General features: G+C 42.7%; 1 protein-coding gene across 4 annotated transcripts; it reads left to right on the forward strand.

The window, feature by feature from the left end:
* The first annotated feature begins 519 nt into the window (after window positions 1-519).
* slc52a3 (solute carrier family 52 member 3) lies at window positions 520-6,475 on the forward strand. Of its 4 annotated transcripts, none has more exons than XM_041066840.1 (4): window positions 520-1,025; window positions 2,920-4,012; window positions 4,480-4,603; window positions 4,939-6,475. In XM_041066840.1, the coding sequence occupies exons 2-4, from the start codon at window positions 3,006-3,008 to the stop codon at window positions 5,152-5,154; spliced, it is 1,347 nt and encodes a 448-aa protein (XP_040922774.1). In that variant the 5' UTR covers window positions 520-1,025; window positions 2,920-3,005; the 3' UTR covers window positions 5,155-6,475. The 4 variants fall into 4 exon arrangements, with proteins under 4 accessions (XP_040922774.1, XP_040922767.1, XP_040922782.1 ...); XM_041066833.1 differs by having other exon boundaries at window positions 520-897; XM_041066848.1 differs by lacking the exon at window positions 520-1,025 and adding an exon at window positions 1,042-1,647.
* The last annotated feature ends 13,473 nt before the right edge of the window (window positions 6,476-19,948 follow it).

The following is a 19,948-nucleotide window of genomic DNA, read 5'->3' on the forward strand; positions in this document are numbered from 1 at the left end:
GTCACACAGTCACTTTTCCAGTGTGGACACAACACTCAAAGCCTGCTCAGGTTTGGTATGCATTATGGATCTGTGATTCATGTGACAGTGAGCCAGCATACGCACAAATACCGGGACCCTGAAAGCGAAGCAGTTTGATGGAATTCAGCATCATGGATTTTATTGTTTTCAGTGGAAAAGTGCTTATTAAAAACACACGTGAAAAATAGTTTTTAGTACTTAACAAGATGCAGGTGTTGTGTTGTCGCTTTGCATGACGACAGCAGAGTCTTATTACTGAAGAGAAATGAATAAGTGTCTACTTCTCTGAAATCATTTTGCAATAGTCTGTTGCACAAGACTCCACCTCCAGCCTTCCCACTCACTGTCCAGTGTGTTCAAGTGAACGTCTTTAGGTCTGTACCGCAGTGACACGCACACACACACACACACGCACGCACGCACGCACGCACGCACGCACACACACACACGCACGCACGCACGCACGCACACACACACACGGAGACTGTATCTTGCACCTGAGGCCAGTAGTGGGCGGTGCAGGCTTAAGATTCAATTCGGACTGTTCGTGAACAGCTGCTTCTCCGTCTTCTTGATACGTGGAAGTTGACTTTTGTGTGAAAATGGAGGAAGTCAAAAAATGCTTCTCTTAATCTGGAAACATACTGACACCCACATACAGGCCTGTTTGGGAACCAACACGACGCCACCTGGAGAGGAAGACTCCGTGATAAGCTCAGCAAATTTGCTGTTGCGGTGTCAGCAACGAGTTCTAGCCTGTTTGTTTACGTATTGGCAGATTGGCACCATTAAAAGTATGCCGAATTAGCTATTAGCAATTCTTGTTTGCAATGCACCCATGGATATGCAGACAACCGTCTCTGGATTACTTTAATGGTAAAGAAAATCTAAAATTTTTATAATTCTCAAGCAAGTTCTGAAACGTCTTTTTTCCATGATTTCTAAGCGGATTTATAGACGTTTTTTCGCAATAGGCATCGGAGGTAATGGTCTCCCTGGGAAGTGTAAGTCACGCTGTATCTAAAAAAATGTGTTTCCTGTATGTATGTGCAGATTTTACTGAGTTTGAACGCCGAGGAGGAGGGGTACGATTTTTGACACTCCCTCCGCGCTTCCCTGGGGAGGCGTTTAGCTTTGTCCCGCACATTGTCCATGCCTGTTAAAAGTCATATATTGTAGTATTCCCAAGGTAAATGCCGCTAAGTTCCATAAGGCTGACTACTTCATTCTCCGCATCCCCCGGTTTGTCTAGTTGGGTGTAGACAGTCAAAACAAACACCCCCAACCCCACCCCCCCCAAAAAGAAAAACAAACAACAAAAATAAATAAATAAATAAATACTGCAGCACATCTGTATTTTTTTGCTGTGCGAGACAGAATGTAAAGGGCTCCTGGAGGTGCCTCAGCGACTTGGCCTAATTAAGAGGTGTGTGCAGCAAAGAAAGCTCACTGCCCTCTGTTATCCAGTGGAGTTGATCAGTGGCTGCAATGGACTCTGACCTACCCAGAAGCCATGTGATTTCCATCAGTGTATGAATGTAAGAAAAGACAAAGGAGATCTGTCACTGACCACTATGTAAGATGACAGCAAGTCGTATACAACACCTCCAGGGACTGAAGAGACTTGTGAGTACATTTACATGAATAAAATACAGCTTATTGGCTTGTGAGATCAGCAGTGAGTAAGTGTACAGTGAACTCTGTAAACATGAGAATCTGCGTGTGGACCACGTTTTCTTTCCATTAGCTCAAGTGATCACTTCCTTTAAAAAGGCACTATACTGTTTTTCTCAGCAGCCTCTGTGACAGTTGTCATGGGTAAATAGTGATCATTTACACAAGACGTTTGCTGACATGTTTTGTGCATCCATCATGAGATCTGTGCGGAAGCCACAGGCGTGCCAAGAGACAGAGCATGAAGGCCCACATGGTTTGTTGGATTCCTCATCAACGTGTGAAAGGGATGTGAAAATTGTATCAGCTGCTTGAAACACGAGTGGTGTGAACAAAAACGAGGCTGGTTTTGGTTGGTGTGAGTTTCTGTCTAGGAGAGACGTGATTTCCCACCGGGGCTTTATCTGTTATCTGACTTGCTTGGTTACATTAATGCACATGAAGCTGTAACTGATAAAACTAACTCAACTGACATTTGCTCTACTAAAAGTAAGACTTTGAAAACAGAGATCATGAATTATTATTAGGGATCAGTGGTTGAAAGTACATTCACTCTAAAGCTGTTTTAAGTGCAGTCTTGAGCCACTTTATAGTTAATGCTGCTTTATGCTCCTAAAAAATATGATGCAGTTCTACAGATTAAATTACTATAAAGTCATTAAAATTAGCTTCACTCCTATCACCTACAGCACTAAAATGACCGTACTGGTAATTTAATAATATGAATGTTAATAATATAACATCCACAGCAGATATACATAATAACTGCATTTCATTTTGATACTTTAAGTTTACTTTGCTGATAACACTTCTATACTTTTACTTTATTTTTACTCTTGCTAATTTTAGTAAGTACTTCATTCACACTTCATGACTTCACACTTCTGAGCACAAGTTTTAATAAGTCACAGTATCTGATTCATGTGATCTAAGATAGAGGCATTACCGAGTCAACAGACCACAATTCAGGCAGTCGTATCCACAGCATCTTGCAGTGCTGCTCAGGTGTATTGCAAAACCATTAGACAGGCACTGATTACATTGTGCAGGCGATTAGCTGTTGAAAATGCTTCTCATGTAATTTTCACTTTGAGTGTTAAATGGCAACTTTTAGTGCTTGTGGGTGAAACCTGTGGGGTGATCATCTCATCATTATAAGATTAATGATATATTAATGACATTAAAATCACCCAGCTTACAATTTAATGCTTTGTGTTCCTGCAGGTATGACACTCAGCAGAGGTGGAACCATTCGGGCAGACTGTTCCTTCTTCTTCTTCAGCGCTTCATCAGACTGATCCAGCTGCAGTATGACTCTGCTCGTCCACATGCTGGCCTGTGCCTTTGGCCTGGGCTCCTGGGTGGCAGTGAACGGCCTGTGGGTGGAACTGCCGCTCATCGTCAACACTCTCCCTGAGGGCTGGGAGCTCCCCTCATACCTCACCGTCATCATCCAGCTGGCCAACCTGGGACCTCTGCTGGTTACCCTCATGCACAAACTGTGCCCGGGTCGTCTCAAAGAGCATGTTGTCATTTACTGCATCCTCTCCATCGGTGTCCTGTCCTGCATCCTGCTCGCCTTCTTCTGGGACGAGACCACGATTGTGGCAGGGGCGTCTCGTAGCACCGCCTTCTTCATCATCACCTTCTTCCTCTCTCTGGTGGACTGCACCTCCTCAGTTACCTTCCTGCCTTTCATGATGCAGCTTCCAGCAAAATACATCACCACATATTTTATTGGAGAAGGTCTGAGTGGTTTCATCCCTGGTGTAGTTGCTCTGGCACAAGGTGTGGGCATTGCCAAATGCGTCAACTCCTCTCAGACTGTAGGAAACCACACAGGCGGGAATGTGTGGTCCTTACATACAGAGTATCTTCCTCCAAACTTCTCCACCGAGGTGTTTTTCTTCTTCCTAGCAGCCATGATGTGCATAAGCCTGGCTGCTTTTGTTGCACTGAACAGGCTTCCGCGGATATTCGAGCTGTCCACCGAAAACCTCGTGCCAGACACTGTGGCATCTGTCAGCTCCGGCCTGGACAACTCCGGAGCAGAGACTAATGGAGAGGGCGTGAAGTGCCAGGCTGAGGGTGCAGCCCAGAGCAGGCCTCTGCTGGCTGGTCCAAAACACTCTGTGTACCAGCTGACCTTCATCTACTTTCTGGTGGTGTGGGTTAATGCTGCCACCAACGGCCTGCTGCCCTCTGTGCAGACATACTCCTGTATGCCTTACGGGAACCTGGCCTATCACCTCTCTGCTGCTCTGGCGTCAGTGGCCAACCCAGTGGCCTGCACCATCGCAATGTTCTTCCAAAACAGGTAGAAATGAATGTTTTCATTTATGATTTAGAGTTTTCTTTCTATCCAGATGCACAATGAAACAGGGTTTATTTGCTGTAATCATTCCTCATTGCACCTCTACGCAGCAGAAGCAGCAGCCTCATATTAACTTCAGATAAACTTTAGATTATATTTTTGCGCAGAACATAGATTGTGGATTTTGTTCCCCCGTCACTTACTGTACATAGAAAGGCAATTATTTAATGGACAGTATGAGCAGGAGGAATGATTACAGCCAACACAACCTGTTTCAGTGTTTGCATGGGCGCCTGATTGTTGACCTGCTTGCTTATTTTTACAGGGGAAAAAGTGACCTGGGCACATATTTTATGTGGGATAATAGAGATTAATCAAACAAACCTTTTGAAAAGTTTTCTTTTATCTCTATCTGTATTCCTTGAAAAGAAGGAAACTGTTGCTGATAACAAACCTCTTTTTGTTTTCAGGTCACTGGTGTTTCTCGGTGTGCTGACGGCGTTGGGGACAGGATTTGGCAGCTACAACATGGCTATGGCAGCTATGAGTCCGTGTCCTTTGCTTCAAGGGTCTGTGGTGGGAGAGATGATCATTGTAAGTGAAACACAAGTTGTGTAAGAGACATATGGTGCAGAAAAAAACAGACACAGAAAACATTTCTCAGTAGCTCTATCAGGAAAAAAAAAACTTTGAAATACAAAGTTCAACTCCTCCTTGAGGAATGACCTGAGTATTGAGCAACTCTGCTCACTCTCATAACTCATAATGAGGTAACCTGTTTGGGGTATTAGTGTGTAGCTGAGGAATCAGCATTTGAAAATGATGACACATGAAAACCTGATTTGATTTTCAGACACAAATGATGTTAAACATTCCCCTGATGAACATTCCCATGAACTGCTGAGTCCACCCTTTTTTCTTGTGACCAGGTGCTCTCATGGCTCTTCTTCACCGGAACTCTGTCTTACGTCAAAGTAATGGTGGGCGTCATCCTGAGAGACCGGAGCCACAGCGCCCTGGTGTGGTGTGGAGCTGCGGCACAGGCGGGCTCTCTGGTCGGCTCGGTCACCATGTTCCCGCTGGTGAACGTCTACCGGCTGTTTAAATCTGGAGACTTCTGCAACACCGAATGTCCTTTATCATAGTTAATCTCAGAACCACAGCACAAAGGACGCTGTAGACACATACAAGCCACATAGGCCGTGTGTCCGTCAGCGTGTTTTTAAGTATCGCATTAAAAAAGTTTGATGGAAATGGCAAAATTACACTTGATTTTTTTTTTTTTTTTTGTCTTTTTCTCGAAAAGCAGTTAATGCGCTGAATGGGCGATAGAAACACTCCCAAATAAGTTCTGGCGTAGCCAGCGTTTAACTCACGTGACCGCTCAGCTGTTTTAGCTTCTGAAGAAGAAGAAGAAGAAAGAAGAAGAAGCTTCCGGCGTCTTTTCCTGACATGCCCGTAAAGCGCGAAAGCATGGCGGACGGAAGCAACAGGTATGTGAGCTGATGAGCAGACCGAATTATTGCTCGGTCTCAACCATGAAAAAACAAAACAACCTTCTTCAATGTTTTATTGGCAGTTCACAACCGTCATTAAACAAAAACTGTTTTCCGACATTTCAAAAAAGTTCAAATTCAGATTACAATTATATGGAAATACGGCTATAGTTTGACATATTGGGAAATATACTTACTCAATTTCTACCCGAGAGCTGGAGGAAAAGATCGGTGCAACTCTTAAATCTGTGGGTTAAGTATGGTTCGAGATGTGGGACTGAATTTGCGTAGTATAGCATCAAAAATGGAAGTAGCTGCTTAGCTGTCTCTCCCCACAGTACCAAAACCCACCTGCTAGGACCTATAGAGGTGCTGGTAAGCACATTTTATTTGGACAGAGCCAGGTTCCCCGTTTCCAGTCCGTGTGTTAAGCTAAGCTAAGCTAAGCTAACCCACAGTTGGCTGTAGCTTCATGAGGTACAGGCATAAGAGTTGTATTAATCTTTTTATGTATCTGTCCTCAGGAAAGCGCCTGAGTGTTTTTCTTTCTTTTTTTTTTTCCAAAATGTGGATCTATTATTTTGACTTTCTTCTGCATCCTTTAGCTGTTTAAAAAGTTATGTTTTTACATTATTTTTTTCTTTGTGATTTTAATGTTTGCACTTTATCAATGTTTGTGTCAAAGTCATTAATGCCCTTTGGTGGAAAAAAGCTATAAACTTGTAAAAAAAAAAATTAAATATAAGAGGTTTGACACTGAAATGAAATCTTTTATTTATTCTCTTGCTATAAAGTGCATTTCACCAGTCATGAAACTGTTAGTGTGTTTGCCCACTAGATGGCGCAAGCACGCCATCTGTTACTCCGCGTTCTGGCACCAAGTGACCACAGATCCCTGCATAAGAAATGCATGCATTCTGTGTACATGAGAAAATAAAATGAAGAATTTATCACTGACTTTTATACACCTATTACACGGCGTATTTACCTTAAAATCAAATCAAATTCATGCAAGTAGAAAATGAAAAATGGTTATAAAAAGAGGTTGTTGATGCATTTTATCACTGTGAAAGTAACAGAGAGACAGGATATGGACAGCTGCATATGGTAGTACACTACCAACTCCAGCTCTGGAGACATCAGTGGGATGTAGTGAAGATGTCTAGTGCTTGTAAAATACTGTTGCATTTGATATACACAATGTGTCCCGTGTTCATGTGTCCTGTAGTAAATATGAACTTTGTTAAGCTTACGTAGTTTAGCTCATGTTATTTATACAATGTGGTGGAAAATAACAAAATATGATGCAGTACGTTTGAGAAACCCGCACCGGAGTATTTTAATGTCATGTTACTTTACGCTTCAGTACATTATACTGGTTTTTACTCCACATTTATTTGACATTTATTAGTTAATAGTAATTTTACAGATTCACAATATTATCAATTAATAAATAAGAATGTATTATTATAGGTTAAGCTACCCAGAAGTACATAAAGTAGTTAAAATTAACCCCCACCTTTACCAGCTGCGACCATAGTGATGCTTACACATTAATGCATCAATAATTAAAATCCAATAATATAATGCGTATCATTTCTGAAATGGGCCATTCTGCATAATGAGTTTAATGTTGGTACTTTAAATACATTTTGATGCTAATACTCTTGTACTTCTACCTAAGTAAAGTTTTTAATGCAGGACTTTAACTTAAAGCGTATTTCTGCTTCTATGCAAGCAGAAGATCTGAGTACTTCTGAGTACTAAGTCTTTTAATTAAAGTGGCTATTATAATCTTCACAAAGGTGGTATTTATTACAGGTCACACTAATGTCATTGTCCACACATTGTGATTTATTGTTCGAGGGATGCATGTGTGTGCGTCGTCATCCAGCACCTTTTAAACACAGGCTGAAATGTTTGTAGTAATAAACCACCAACAGATTAATGAATCACCAACTGGTCATGGAATCGTGATAACAAACAAAGAGAAAGGGAAGAGCCAGGAGAAACCAGACAATGACGCTATAGTATGTCTGGTCCAGGTGTCCATCTTCGCTATCAAAAATGCTGCTGCACATCCTCTTAGGAGGACGGAGGGACGCTGGTCATCCATGGGAACTGGAGAGTGGTTTCCTATCAGCAGCTGTTACTCCTCTCTGCCCCCGTGCCCTTCAGAAGGAGAATGAGAGGTTCCCTGGCCGGGGTCTGTAGGGAAGCACAGGGAGGAGGAGGAGGTGGTGGAGGAGGGCTCTAATTACTGATGCTCAGCGGGGGCCGATGGCTGTTGCTCCTGCCGCTGGTCACTTGGGAGCTTCCCTGACCCCGACACTGAGTAAAAACAAAAAGATAAGGAAGGAAAAATGGGGCCACAATTAGCCCTATGTAGCCTCCAGGGCCCGGGATCAGTGGAGGAGAAGCACAGATGGGACTTTCTCACTTGGATTTGTTGAATCTACATTGCAGTGTGTGTAAGCTGCACAGAAATCAGTGTGGTCGGTTGCTGATGCAGATTTGAAAGATGGGTTTGTATGAAATCTTAATCACCTCAAACAGTGTGTCGCTTCTACTATTTCTGTCTCGAAATCAAAAATCTGAGCATGAGCGTCTCCACCTGAAGATCGCATGTAAATGCCTTTCTCCTGTTGTTAGCATGACCTTGAGCATTTATATGTAATCAAAAGGATTTTCTCTAAGCTTCATTAGCTGAATTCCTTGATTGGCTTGGGGCTTTTGTGTCGAGACAAAACAAAGCAGCGAAGAAAAGTGTATCATTTTCCTGCGAGTGTCAGATGGTCCCATCGCTGCTCCAGCTGGACAGGAGGGGCTGTGGCCACCTGGATGCTGCGTCCCGGTCCTGTGAGATCCTGCAGTCTCCTCTGCCATGTGAAGACTCCACTTACTACGCCACTGCGAGGTCCATCTGCTCAGGACGACACCACCCTAAGAGCCCCCCCCCCCCAACATCCACCCACCCCACACCACCTCAGCTCCCCTCCCTCTAGTCATTCACCATGGCTCTCAGCTAAATGAGCAGCGTGTCAAATGGAAGGAGGATTTACCCTTCCTTTAACTGGATAAGAGAATGAATTCACAGCACCATGATGCAATGAATGAACCCACCTGCACTCCTGCAGCTCGGCTGCTGAATCGACAGATATGTCACCTGTGTCTGACTTTGCACGATCTTCCCGTTCTGAGGCACGAATGCAGGGTTCACTGAGTAGCATGTTAACATTTGACAGAACACAGTAAAAGTGTGTTCATTTTTTATTTTTATTTTTTTTTTTTTTTAGGTCAGAAATAACAAAACAAAACTCGGAAAGTGTGGAAATTCGCTTGGGTGAACCAGCAGGCCGACAGATTTTGGCAGCTGATGTTCAGGTGAACAGCTTGTGGGTAAACCAATTGCTGATGCATGCAGACAATTCACAGCTCAGACAGCATCTCACAGCCTCTCTCCCATCAATTTCCACACACACCTCATTTAATAAATGCTGTCTATTTATTTGAAATTGAATGTGACAGCCCTATGTCATTTCGCTATAGTGTCTTGGAGCAGACAGTGATGCACACGGGCCCACTCCTCGTTTTCTATCAGCAGGTATTGATGTTGCTTTAATGAAGTGCCTAGCACTCCACCCTAGGAAGAGACAAGTCTGTCAGCATATGTAAATGCTTCCTGCCTGTCATTGTTGTGGAGGGTTCAGCATGGGTCAGCATAGATTCCCCCTCTGGGAACCCTTTGTTCTGGGGCCCGACTGTGCCACATGAGGGGACCAATTACAGAGCTGCACAGCAGGACGGGGGTGCAAACTTGTTACCCTGCTGTAGTGAGCTAATTATTACCTCCACACTGTGGGCTGTATTGAGCCAGTGCATCATGGATGGGTAACAAAAGCTAGCTTGCCTAGATGCTTATCGCTTCCAAATGAATGCTTTACATTTCTAGTATATAAGATAAGAGATTCCTCTTGTGTGAATTAGTTTATATTGAAGGTAGCATTATCATGGTTTAGGAAAAGGTCATCCTAATTTTCCAGCCATAAATAAGAAGTGAACTACTTAAATCCCAGCAGAGCTCCTTTGCATTGTCAATGCAAAGGCAATTTACAGGCTACAGACTGCCAACCACATAACCTTGATGTGGTGTCAAGAAATGATTTATGAAAATGCATCCTGCTCTCCCTGTCCCGAGTGAGACCTGGCTGGACCCGGAGTGTTGACACAAAGCCCATATGGCTGAGCAAATAGACACTCGCTGAATTATCAGTCCTATCATATCTCAATGGGCTTTTGTTTCCAGTTCCTGATGAGATATTGGCAGTCTGTTTCTCATCAAGGAGTGCAAGGGATTTGCCAGGTTTTTGCCGAGCAACTAAATGTTTCAGCTGACATGCAAAAGCATGCTTTATGTCAGTGCCAGTGAGCGGAGATTTAAGTCCAGCGTTCGATGAAAAGTAACCTTATCTTCTCTGAGCAAGTCAGCGTACATGGGCCAACACGCCTGAGCAGTAACTGCATTATGTGTTTGGTGGGTAAAGTAAAGGGTGTATTTTAGGACAAAATACCAAACACACCTCTTGATGCATGTAGACGCCCATGCCTTCTTGCTGTTAGCCCCCTTCTCTTACATCCAGCCCATTCATCTCCTTCTCCCCACCCCCAGTGACCAGCCCAGCTGCTAGGGGCTACCAGTCCCCCTCGTGTGTGGGGCCAGTCAAGTGGAAAATGGCTGCTACTGAGAGAGCCCACTTTAGAGAGCCATCATCCTTTGAAGGGGCATGATGGCCTTTGACAGCCACAGTGTTAACATGGAGCCCACACGTACACATCACTGTTATTATCGTGTTTACTAAAGCAAGAGGAGAGGAGAGGGGATCAAGGGGAGACCCTGTTGGTTGATGTTTGAATCCAGGGGTGGCAGGGTGCTCGCCTGTGCCACGCCACAGTGGCACTGTGGGGAAACATGACATGGGATCACTCACAGGCAGGTGGAGATTGTATTTCAACACGTCAGTCGAGCTTTCAGTGAACGAGTCATTCAGCGTGCGGTGTGGTGATGTTTTGTTGTTTGGCTCACGCTCTCTTATCTGGCCACAGTGCGATTGCTATGCAAACATTCGCCTGTGTCGGTCAGATATTGCAGCTAAAATAAATCTGCTCTTACAGTTTTTCCTCAGCTGCTTTGAAAACCACGATACTCAAAATACCACAAGATTCTTTCTCTTACAACCATTTATGCATTTCTTGTTACAGCAGTCACGTCCTCCAATGAGCCAAAAGGCTTTTTGATGCTAAACATTTGTTGTGTATATTGTAAAAGTGAATATCTGGTAAGATGGTGTGACCAGATAGACAGGAGTGTTTGGATACTGGATAGCCAGTGAGGGTGTTGTTTTTTTTTTTTTTTTTTTTTTTTTTAAAAAAAAAAAACAGCCGAACAGCTGTTAGCTGTTAGCCGAACAGCTAAACAATGAAAAAAAAAAAACTTGTTATAAAGTTCTCTAAAGCTAAGGGGAGCCGCAGATTCATTCTCTCTAGGTTCATCACTATGATGGACCCCTTTTCACACTTTCACATTGTTTTTTACATTACACAGATTGTTAGTATGTATTGGTGATTACCACTTTAGTGATAAAGTAGAAGAAGTAGTGATAAAAGGACATGAGTGACAGCCTTTTGCAGAACAACTGAAGAGTGCTCTAAAACGATGTGGTGATTGTGTTGTTAGTATTTTAAAAACAGCAACAGTTATTTAGAAAGTGTTCCTAAGCAGTTGAGAAAAACAGTAACATGCTCATTAGCTGATGCAATGTGCCCTAATCCACCTTTGCCCTTTTGCAGTGTGTGCAGCCAGTTTATGGATGCAGGATGAACCAGCAGCAGATAAAAAGCTGAAACCGTTCGTTTCATCCGGCCCTGCTCTCTCTGGCAAGACTCCAACACTGGCTGAGTGCTGATCTATGGCTGTAACTCGACCAAGCCGCTCTCCCAGCTCCGGCACATGTTGCTGGAGGACACACGTGGAGCTCCGAATGAGCAACAGTGATTTTAACTGCAACAAATGGTCGAGGTATGTCATTATCCAGATTTTTGGTGAAGGGATCATTACCTGCCACAGATGCCACTGTTGTTTTGTGTCTCCATTTATCCCGGGGCTAGTATAACCCTGATACTTGAAAAGAGCAGGAGGTGCCTTTGTGTGGACACACACCTGATCTTAGCAATCAATTGGCAGCTCTACCCTCACACAAGTCTCTCAGGCTCTGCCTCAAGGCCATCCATCTGTTGCTGCGAGGATGTGTGGCCACTGTACAGGTCGGCATCTATCTGTGTATGTTGGGAGTGGGAGGTTGCAGAAAATATGTGATTTGTGGTTTTGTGCCTGTTGACATCCCCGCTCCCAGAGGTGTTTCTCTCTCACTCTCTGTAGTCATGAAACTGATATTTAAAGCGGAAAGAGGTGACAAACAAATGTGGCAAGATGCTTGGTGTGTAATTAGTACAAACAAAGGCAGCATTAGAGAGCTGGGAGGAAACGCTTGGATCTATACATTCTGATGAAACAAGCATATTACGCCCTTTATCTTATCCTGTAACCAGATGTAAAGGTATACGCAAAGTGAAGAAATGTGAGGTAAAAAGGACAAAAAGATGAATTCTTTCTAACAAACTGTAACAACAGATTTTTATTTCCTGCTGAGACAGCATTATACCGCTGTTTCATGAGCACCTTATCTTCTCTGAGAACATTAGACGAGCCTTTTGATGGTGGTGTTGAATGCCTTCAGCATTAAATACTCCTGTGTGTGTGTAATTCTGAGTGAAAATGCCTAGACATTTTACCCGTAGTGGCTTATTTCAGTGAAATTCAAAGAGAAAAACAGTTCAGAGGAACAACGGATAAATGATTATGACTGAAAGATGTAATGTCCTTGAATACACAGGATTTTAAATGGTATTCTGTCTCGTCCACAACACTTTGCCTGTCAGTCGCTCAGCATGAAACGTGGTTACAATGAGAGGAGGCGAGAAAGGTGAAAAAGCCTATAATTTACACACCTCACCGGACACTGATGCTACTGTTTCACTGTCACTTTGCTTTACTTTAATGTCTCTGCAGGGGAAACTTGTTTTGCAGCAGTTATTAAAATACCAGACGTGTACCGTGTAAGAAGGGATTTTATGAAAATGATTACAGAGGGAGGTGGGTTACAGAAGGGGGAAGAATGAAAGATGAATGATTGAAATAAAACATAAGTCTAGGATGATGAAAAGTTAAAAAAAAAAGAAAAGGAAAACGTTTATTTTCATTATTTTGAATCTGGTTGCAACAAACATAGTTAGGCCGAGGGCACCGATATGTTTCCTCAGAGCTACTTGTTGGATGGTCGTTCATCATACACCTGGGGATGTATAGATAGCATGGAGACTCTCTCACTATGTCCCTTTTTTCCCATTTAGCCTATCCCTATATCACTATGGCAAGTTACGTTTGGCAAATCCTCTAAAATTTTAGCGGAGATGAAGGCACACAGTCTAGTCAGGATAGTTCATCATCACATATATATTTTTACTAAAAATTCTGGTAAAATCCTAACTCTGAAGTACTTTATTGCGTAACAGAGTCTGATTCTAACCATCATTTTCCCCACACTTCAATTTTGTTTCCTAGTATTTTATTCCATTGTTATCCAGTATTTTGTTTTCTTCCAATGTAAGTACATTACCAGTAGGCTCTCTTTTATTGGTGCCTGACTCACAGGGTAAACCAGGGGCTGTATTAGTGTCATAACAAATTGCACCAATACTGGTACTGTTATATTATCTTGAAATATTTGGGGGAGGGTGTTGGAGTTCAAAGTCACAGGCAGGGTCCAAAGAAAATATCGATAATGATGAAGAATATCAATAATGATAAAGAGGGTCCTTCACAGACATAAAATAAATTTAAAAATAACAAACAAACCAAAGGCATCAAGGCAAGCCTAAAGCCTGGGCTTTGCATTACAGTGAAGAATATCTGCACCCAAAGATTTCTGGGAAACCACTGACCTTGTGAATATTGAACCTATCTGATAGATGTGTGATACGTAACCTTATTCAGGTTTGTTCTGAGTTGAGTCTGGTCATATCTGATGTACATAATATATAAGAAACTGATAAATAATTAATGGACAATTGAAAAGAAGCATGTGTTGCACTGTTGTTTTGTTGCCTTGTTCTGTATTGTTTCCCGTATTCTCTCCTCCATGATCAAAATAATATTTAATTTGTGGTGTACTTTTATTAAATCAGCGTGACATTTGGTTTTTGTAATTCCTTTTAATTGGCATCAAAGGACTTGTTTTTTTTTGGCAGTAAGCAGTGTGGGTTTTTTCAGCTTCAATGATTTATTTCATTATCTCACACAGATTATTGATCTCTCTCATGTCTGCTTAACGGCTCTGTAAGTAGAACAGTTAGTGATGAGAAACAGAAACGTGCAATGTTCATACCAGCGCCCTCTCTCCCTGTACGCTCTCACTTTAACATGATTTAGTTCATTATGGGGATTTGGTGCTGGAGAGAATGTCATATGCTAAGTTAACCTCTGCACGCCTCACTGGCTTGGTGCCAGTTATGAAAGGACATGAACATGGACGCACTCTCTTTGATGACGACAACTGGCAAAGTCCCCAACCTTTAAAACAACTCGATCCTCGGCTGGATGTGTCCGATGGTGTGAGTGCTCTCAATAAATCTGCGAGGGTCTGATTCAGACTCCCACACATCGCCATCCAGTGTCCTTGAAAGCAGCTAATGCCATATCAGTTCAGGAAACACAAGATCTCTCCGCTCTGCCACAAGTCAATGAGTCACTGAGAGCACTTTTAATTGTGTGGATAGCGGGTGATGTCCATTTCATAAATATATTGAGTACAATACTCACAGATCATTTCAAACCAACACGTTGAGCTCGTCTTTTCATTGGACGGCCCACTGCGAGGACAGCCAACAATCCCATTGAGAAATTAGCAGGGTCCCCTGTGCTTTCCTCTCCTTTAATGAATAATTCAGCTGTCAGGGTGAAAGCAGGGCGAGGAGACCTTGTCACTGGCGACTGACTCAGCACTCTGTGGCCTGAGGGTGACACTCAAAACCTGAGCATTGCATCCTGTTCCCTCCATAACAGGTTCTGGTGCTACAGCATGTCTCCTGTGTTGGTGGCCATATGATCGTCCATGTGCAGAGGAAGTAGGGAGGAAGGAAAGGAGGCTTTGCTCGGTATGGATCTACTGATCGTCACGCTCCCATAAACGTTGCAGATCAAGATAGTTTGTTGGTTGTTGAAGTCACGTTAGAAGTGTGTGGCTCTAGAGATGGTGATGTCGGTGTGTCAGTCCACGACTTTGCTTCAGACAGAAATATCAATGAATGAATGAATTATTAAGAAATTTTGGAAAGACATTCGTGGTCCCCAGAGGGCGTATCCTGCACACATATTAACATGTGTGCATGCTAATATGCTGGTGTTGGTGTTGGTGTTGGTGTTAGTTGTAATTGCACCACCGCTAAAATATATCTCATTTAGTGTCTGAACACACCTCAAGTTTTGTCTTCTAATGTCAATGATCCACACGGGAAATAGTAAATATTGGTTGAGATATACTGTTTTATGTTCACCTCTGTGTGTGCAAGTCAAACTGAGCTTTCCTTCTATCTATTTACCCTCAATTCTAACACCAGTCTTTATTCCTGAGTATATTTCGTCCTTTCTTTCTCGCTGTTGGGTGAATCATGCCTGTGGCTGCCTCCTGCATTCATAGCCAGTGGAGGAGGAAGGCATTTCAGCACAGTTACAAAAGATGATTCCAATTCCAGGGCACACAAGCCCCCTGGGCCCTGTGCATTTGCCTCCTATGGTCCACAGAGCTCTGAGCAAACATCTGTTTTGCTCTGGAAACAACCTTTGATCTCAGAGCGAAGACTTGCTGTCATATTAATGAAGAAAGGGATCATTACAAACACAGAAAGTGAAAGTGTGAGGTCTGTTTTCCTGTTATTGATCAGGCATGCATGCGTGAGCTTAAGGATGATTCATTTCTTCAACCTCTGCCTATGAGCTTATCAGGCTGGATCGATGCATTTCAGGCTGGTGGAGACCCACACTCAGCGAGTGTCATGGAGAAAATATTACATAGTACGACCCACCCTGAGTCCATTAAACCTGTGCATAGTGTAACAGTGAGGACCTGTTCACATGTATACAGACTGCAGGATTGTAGTGTTTAACTGAGGTCACGACATCAAAGAGAAAGCCTCTATTTATTTTATTTTTTTAATATTTAGATTTTTCAAATTAAATGTATCTTGTTAAATGAAATTCATAAACTTTAAACAGGTCCTTCAATATATGGCTCAAGTAAGTTGTGAAAAATAATGTGTGTAACTACAGCTGTTATTTCAGTGTCTCATATGAAAAAGTAAATAATGTTTAGGTAAATATAAATATCGGTTTGGTCTCTGTATTGGCAGATATCCAAAACTGAGAACTTGGATTGGGACCAAAAAAAAAAACGTGATTGGGACATCCCTATAAATAAAACAAATTCTAATCCACTGTCCCCGTGTCAACTGTTGTGGTAACTCTTTATATGTGTTTAAAAGAAAAAAAAGTATTTATACATTAAAATGACTCATCCTGCACTTGAGGGTGCATAAATAAACTCAAATGTGATTCCACAGAATTTATAGAATTATAATCATATTCCATGAGAAAACCACCGTAGCCCATGTTAATCAGGCGACGATAAATTTCCATCTATCCATCCCTCCATCCATTATGTATACCAGCTTATCATATGCAGAATCGCAGGGGGCTGGAGCGTATCCCAGCTCACACTGGGCGAGAGGCGGAGTTCACCCTGCACAAAGCCCAGTCTATCACAGCCAGGATTATTATGACACAGTAAACGAACAGTGGTTATAATGTGATGATAAGTGCTGTGATTAAAAGAGTGTAAATTTTAATAATTACATACTGTGTATATCAAATTTCAGCAGAAGGAAAAACATTACCTACCACAGCTTTTTGACCTGTTCCCCTGCCTTTTGCCCAGTGTATGCTGGGACAGGTTTCAAGCATTAAGAGGGTAGTGTATCAAGAAGATGAAATAATGGACCACACATACCTAGTCAATTGATCTCTATAGTTCCACAAAGATTTTAGCTGTGGTGTCAGTGTATAAAGGGGAAATGGAGCCTTTTACTTTTGATAGCTGACTTGACAATCACTGTGAGCCCATCGATAAAAACAGAAACGTTTCTATCAATCTCATGAAAAAAGCACAGTAGCGGTCATTAGTGATGTGGAGAGAAAGATTAAGTGACAACAGCTTTCCCCCAGACATAAAAACAGCCTTTTATTGAGAATTCAAACAGGTGTCATACTGGTTTCTGAGAGGCAAAACAAATGACAGGCTACTGAGCCGTAAATAGCACAGCAGACGATGGGAGATTGGCCATATGTCCACTGTGTGTGCGAGCGCCAGCAACACTGGCTTGGTTTGAGACTGGATTCTTTTGGGAATGTCCCAGTAAAAGCTCCTCTGGGATGGAGTGGGATTCAGCGACATCCATTCTCTCAGTCCTGATCAGCTGAGATGCTTTGACAGTGCATTTATCTTCTCTGAGGTTTGGATGCTGGGACACAAGTGTCACATGCAGTGAGAAAGCATGGACTGATCTAAGATGTTGCTAAAGCATGATGTAATTTTGAAATTCACATTTGTGAACCTCATTAAACCTCTTCATGTACTTTCCATGTTCACTACCAAGAGAGCACAGGGTCTAGAGACTCCTGTGTGTATGTGTGTGTGAGCGTATGGGTGTTAGGCAAGGATAGAGCGTCCTCCGAGGAGCACACAGCTCCATCTGGGCCAAAGTAATTGGTCTGCTATTCATATTCAGCAATGTAATGGCTTCCAGCTATTCATACAGTCACACATGAACTAGTTACACTGAGAACAATCAAAAGATGGGTTGACCCAAGTGTCGGTTTTTCAGGAGGGGTTACTGAGACAACATGGTGAGAAAATCTAACCTGGTTTATAAGAAAATAAATCCTTTCCTGATTGAATCTGTCAAACATTATCCACAGGCTTGCATTCTGCAGCATTTAGCAGGAGACTCAGAACCACAGTTAGATTATGCTAGTTTAGTCTAGCTAGAGTGTGAAGGTGAAGCAGAGCAGTGAATCTCAGCAAGTCAGTGAATCTTGCATTATGATGAACTGCCATTAATAGAACCTGCTGCACTTCAAAAAAAAAAAAAAAAAAACTGCCCTCCTTTCCTTGAGAAAGGCCTACAGCAGTCCTGCACGCTGAAATGTATGCGGTGAATCATCAATTACAGTGGCACAATATGGTGAATTATTATCATGTTGAATAAATAATCATGTTAAAGTACCAAACCTTTGTGAGTGCAGTGACAATAACGTGGACAATAACATCGCATTTGTGCATAAACATTTCCTTGGTGGCTACAGACCACAACACAACAATAGAGTGGATCTATTTCACCTTTAATGTCATTCCTCACCACCATCAGTGCAATGGGACCACTGTAATGCCCCTTGCTGTAAAGGTAAGCTGTCGCTGATGTTTTTCCTGTGTAAAAACACCTATAATTACCTGCGTAATGGAAGAGAGCACCCTTCATCATCTGATCATTCCTCAACAAGATAAATATGGTGGTCAAGGCATTTAGAGACAAATGCTATCCTCTTGGTGGCGAGGGTTTGGAGTGGTGTATTTATCATGGTTTGAAGTGGTGTCTGAGTCTAACCAAAGTACTGATTATTCAGACTGAAGAAGAGCTGCCAGCCCATTACCTCCCAGAAAATAACAATGTGAACACCCGCCTCCCTGGCCTTTCCCAATGTAGTCTGTCAGAGCTTGTCAGCTGCAGCACCATTCATTCAATCTCAACAAGCACCGTGCTCCAGGATTCATCCCTCGTCCTGCGCTATCTCTCCCTCCTTTTAGCTTCGCTCTCCCTCGCATTACCTCCCAGTGTCTTGCAGGTTGCCCTCCCCCCCTTCAGCCCCACCCGCTCACTTCCTCCCATTCTGCAAGCCTCCGCTGCTCCACCCCTCCACCCTACTTGGTCCCGATGAGCCATTGTGAGATTCAAGCAGATGGATGGGGAACAAAGGGGTGAGAGGGGGGCCCCCTCTGCCTGTCCCCCTTGTATCACTGCCAACCAGGCTCTGGGTAATCTTCTCAAGCTTTCACGACAGAGCAATGAATAACCTCAGCCTTCTCTCTGAGACCCAGGCTCCGTCGCAGCCACCCCCCTCTTATCTCACCCTCTGCAGACTCGCCAGGGCCGGCTGCTCCCCGGATAGCATCTCTCACCCTCGCTTTCTACTCACTGTCTCTGCCCTCCACACCCAATCAGGTTTTTTTTTTGTTTCTAGGGGCGTGTTACAAGGCCCGGAGATTAATTGGGGCTGTGGCTGGATGACATCTGGTCCTAGCCTCATAAAAGTCTGGGTCCTTGAGGTCTGCTGGGTTTATAATGAAGTGTATATAAGTTAATTTTCTCATCAACAGAGCGTTAATCAGAGCTTCTTCAATGGCCATTTCAACACTTGTGCCGGGATACTTCAGAAAACTGTCCGGTAAATTTGATTACCAGAACTTGCTAATGAAGCAGAAAAAGATCTGCTGACGTAAACTGTGCCTCTAATAAACATCTTTTAACTTATTTACCAGTTTTTTTCTTAGAAAACAAAACCAACAATGAATTAATCAACAAACAAGTGTCTGTGTGGCCAAAGTCTGATTTGTGTTTCAGATCTGTTGATTGAACTTCATGATCACTGCGGAGGCTGCAGTTCGTGGTGCTTTTGTTTTACACTGACAAATGATACTATTATTTTGTCCGCCCAGTTTATATCAATGAAGGTCGGCTAAATAACAGAATCACCTCTCTGTATATGCCATGAGCTATTGCACATCCTCCAATGTGACTATAAAGTTGAATCAACACCTCTCTAAAACAAAAACTGAGCAATAGAACCATCATGAGGATGGGATTTATTGCAGGACTGGTGTGTTAGACTGCATTAGGTGTACCAAATAAACTGGCAGCTGGGTGTGTACACATAAGTAAAATTACAATAAATTGCATTAAAGATAAGCAAAACCAACAAAATATATTAACTAGATAAATAATTACACAAATACACAGAAGAAAACTAATGATAGTTTACAGTTGTTTTCAGGCAACAAGAAAAATGTAAAACACTGACAGCCTGATTCCTTAAAATGCCATGGCTTGCAGAATTAAGACTCACAGATTCTCATTCTGTAATAATAATAATCAGCCCCCTTGTGTTGCTAAATCATAGCACTTGAAGTGGAGAATTTCTGAGTCAATTATTAGACCTGAA

The sequence above is a fragment of the Toxotes jaculatrix genome, chromosome 2 (assembly GCF_017976425.1).
Source record: "Toxotes jaculatrix isolate fToxJac2 chromosome 2, fToxJac2.pri, whole genome shotgun sequence".
Classification (NCBI taxonomy): Eukaryota; Metazoa; Chordata; class Actinopteri; family Toxotidae; genus Toxotes; species Toxotes jaculatrix.

Excerpts from the sequence above, each read along its gene's own strand:
- slc52a3 (XM_041066840.1), top strand. The coding sequence starts at position 3,006 with ATGACTCTGCTCGTCCACATGCTGGCCTGTGCCTTTGGCCTGGGCTCC. Across the intron at positions 4,013-4,479 it reads GCAATGTTCTTCCAAAACAG|GTCACTGGTGTTTCTCGGTG; the intron begins GTAGAAATGAAT and ends TTTTGTTTTCAG. Across the intron at positions 4,604-4,938 it reads TGGTGGGAGAGATGATCATT|GTGCTCTCATGGCTCTTCTT; the intron begins GTAAGTGAAACA and ends TCTTGTGACCAG.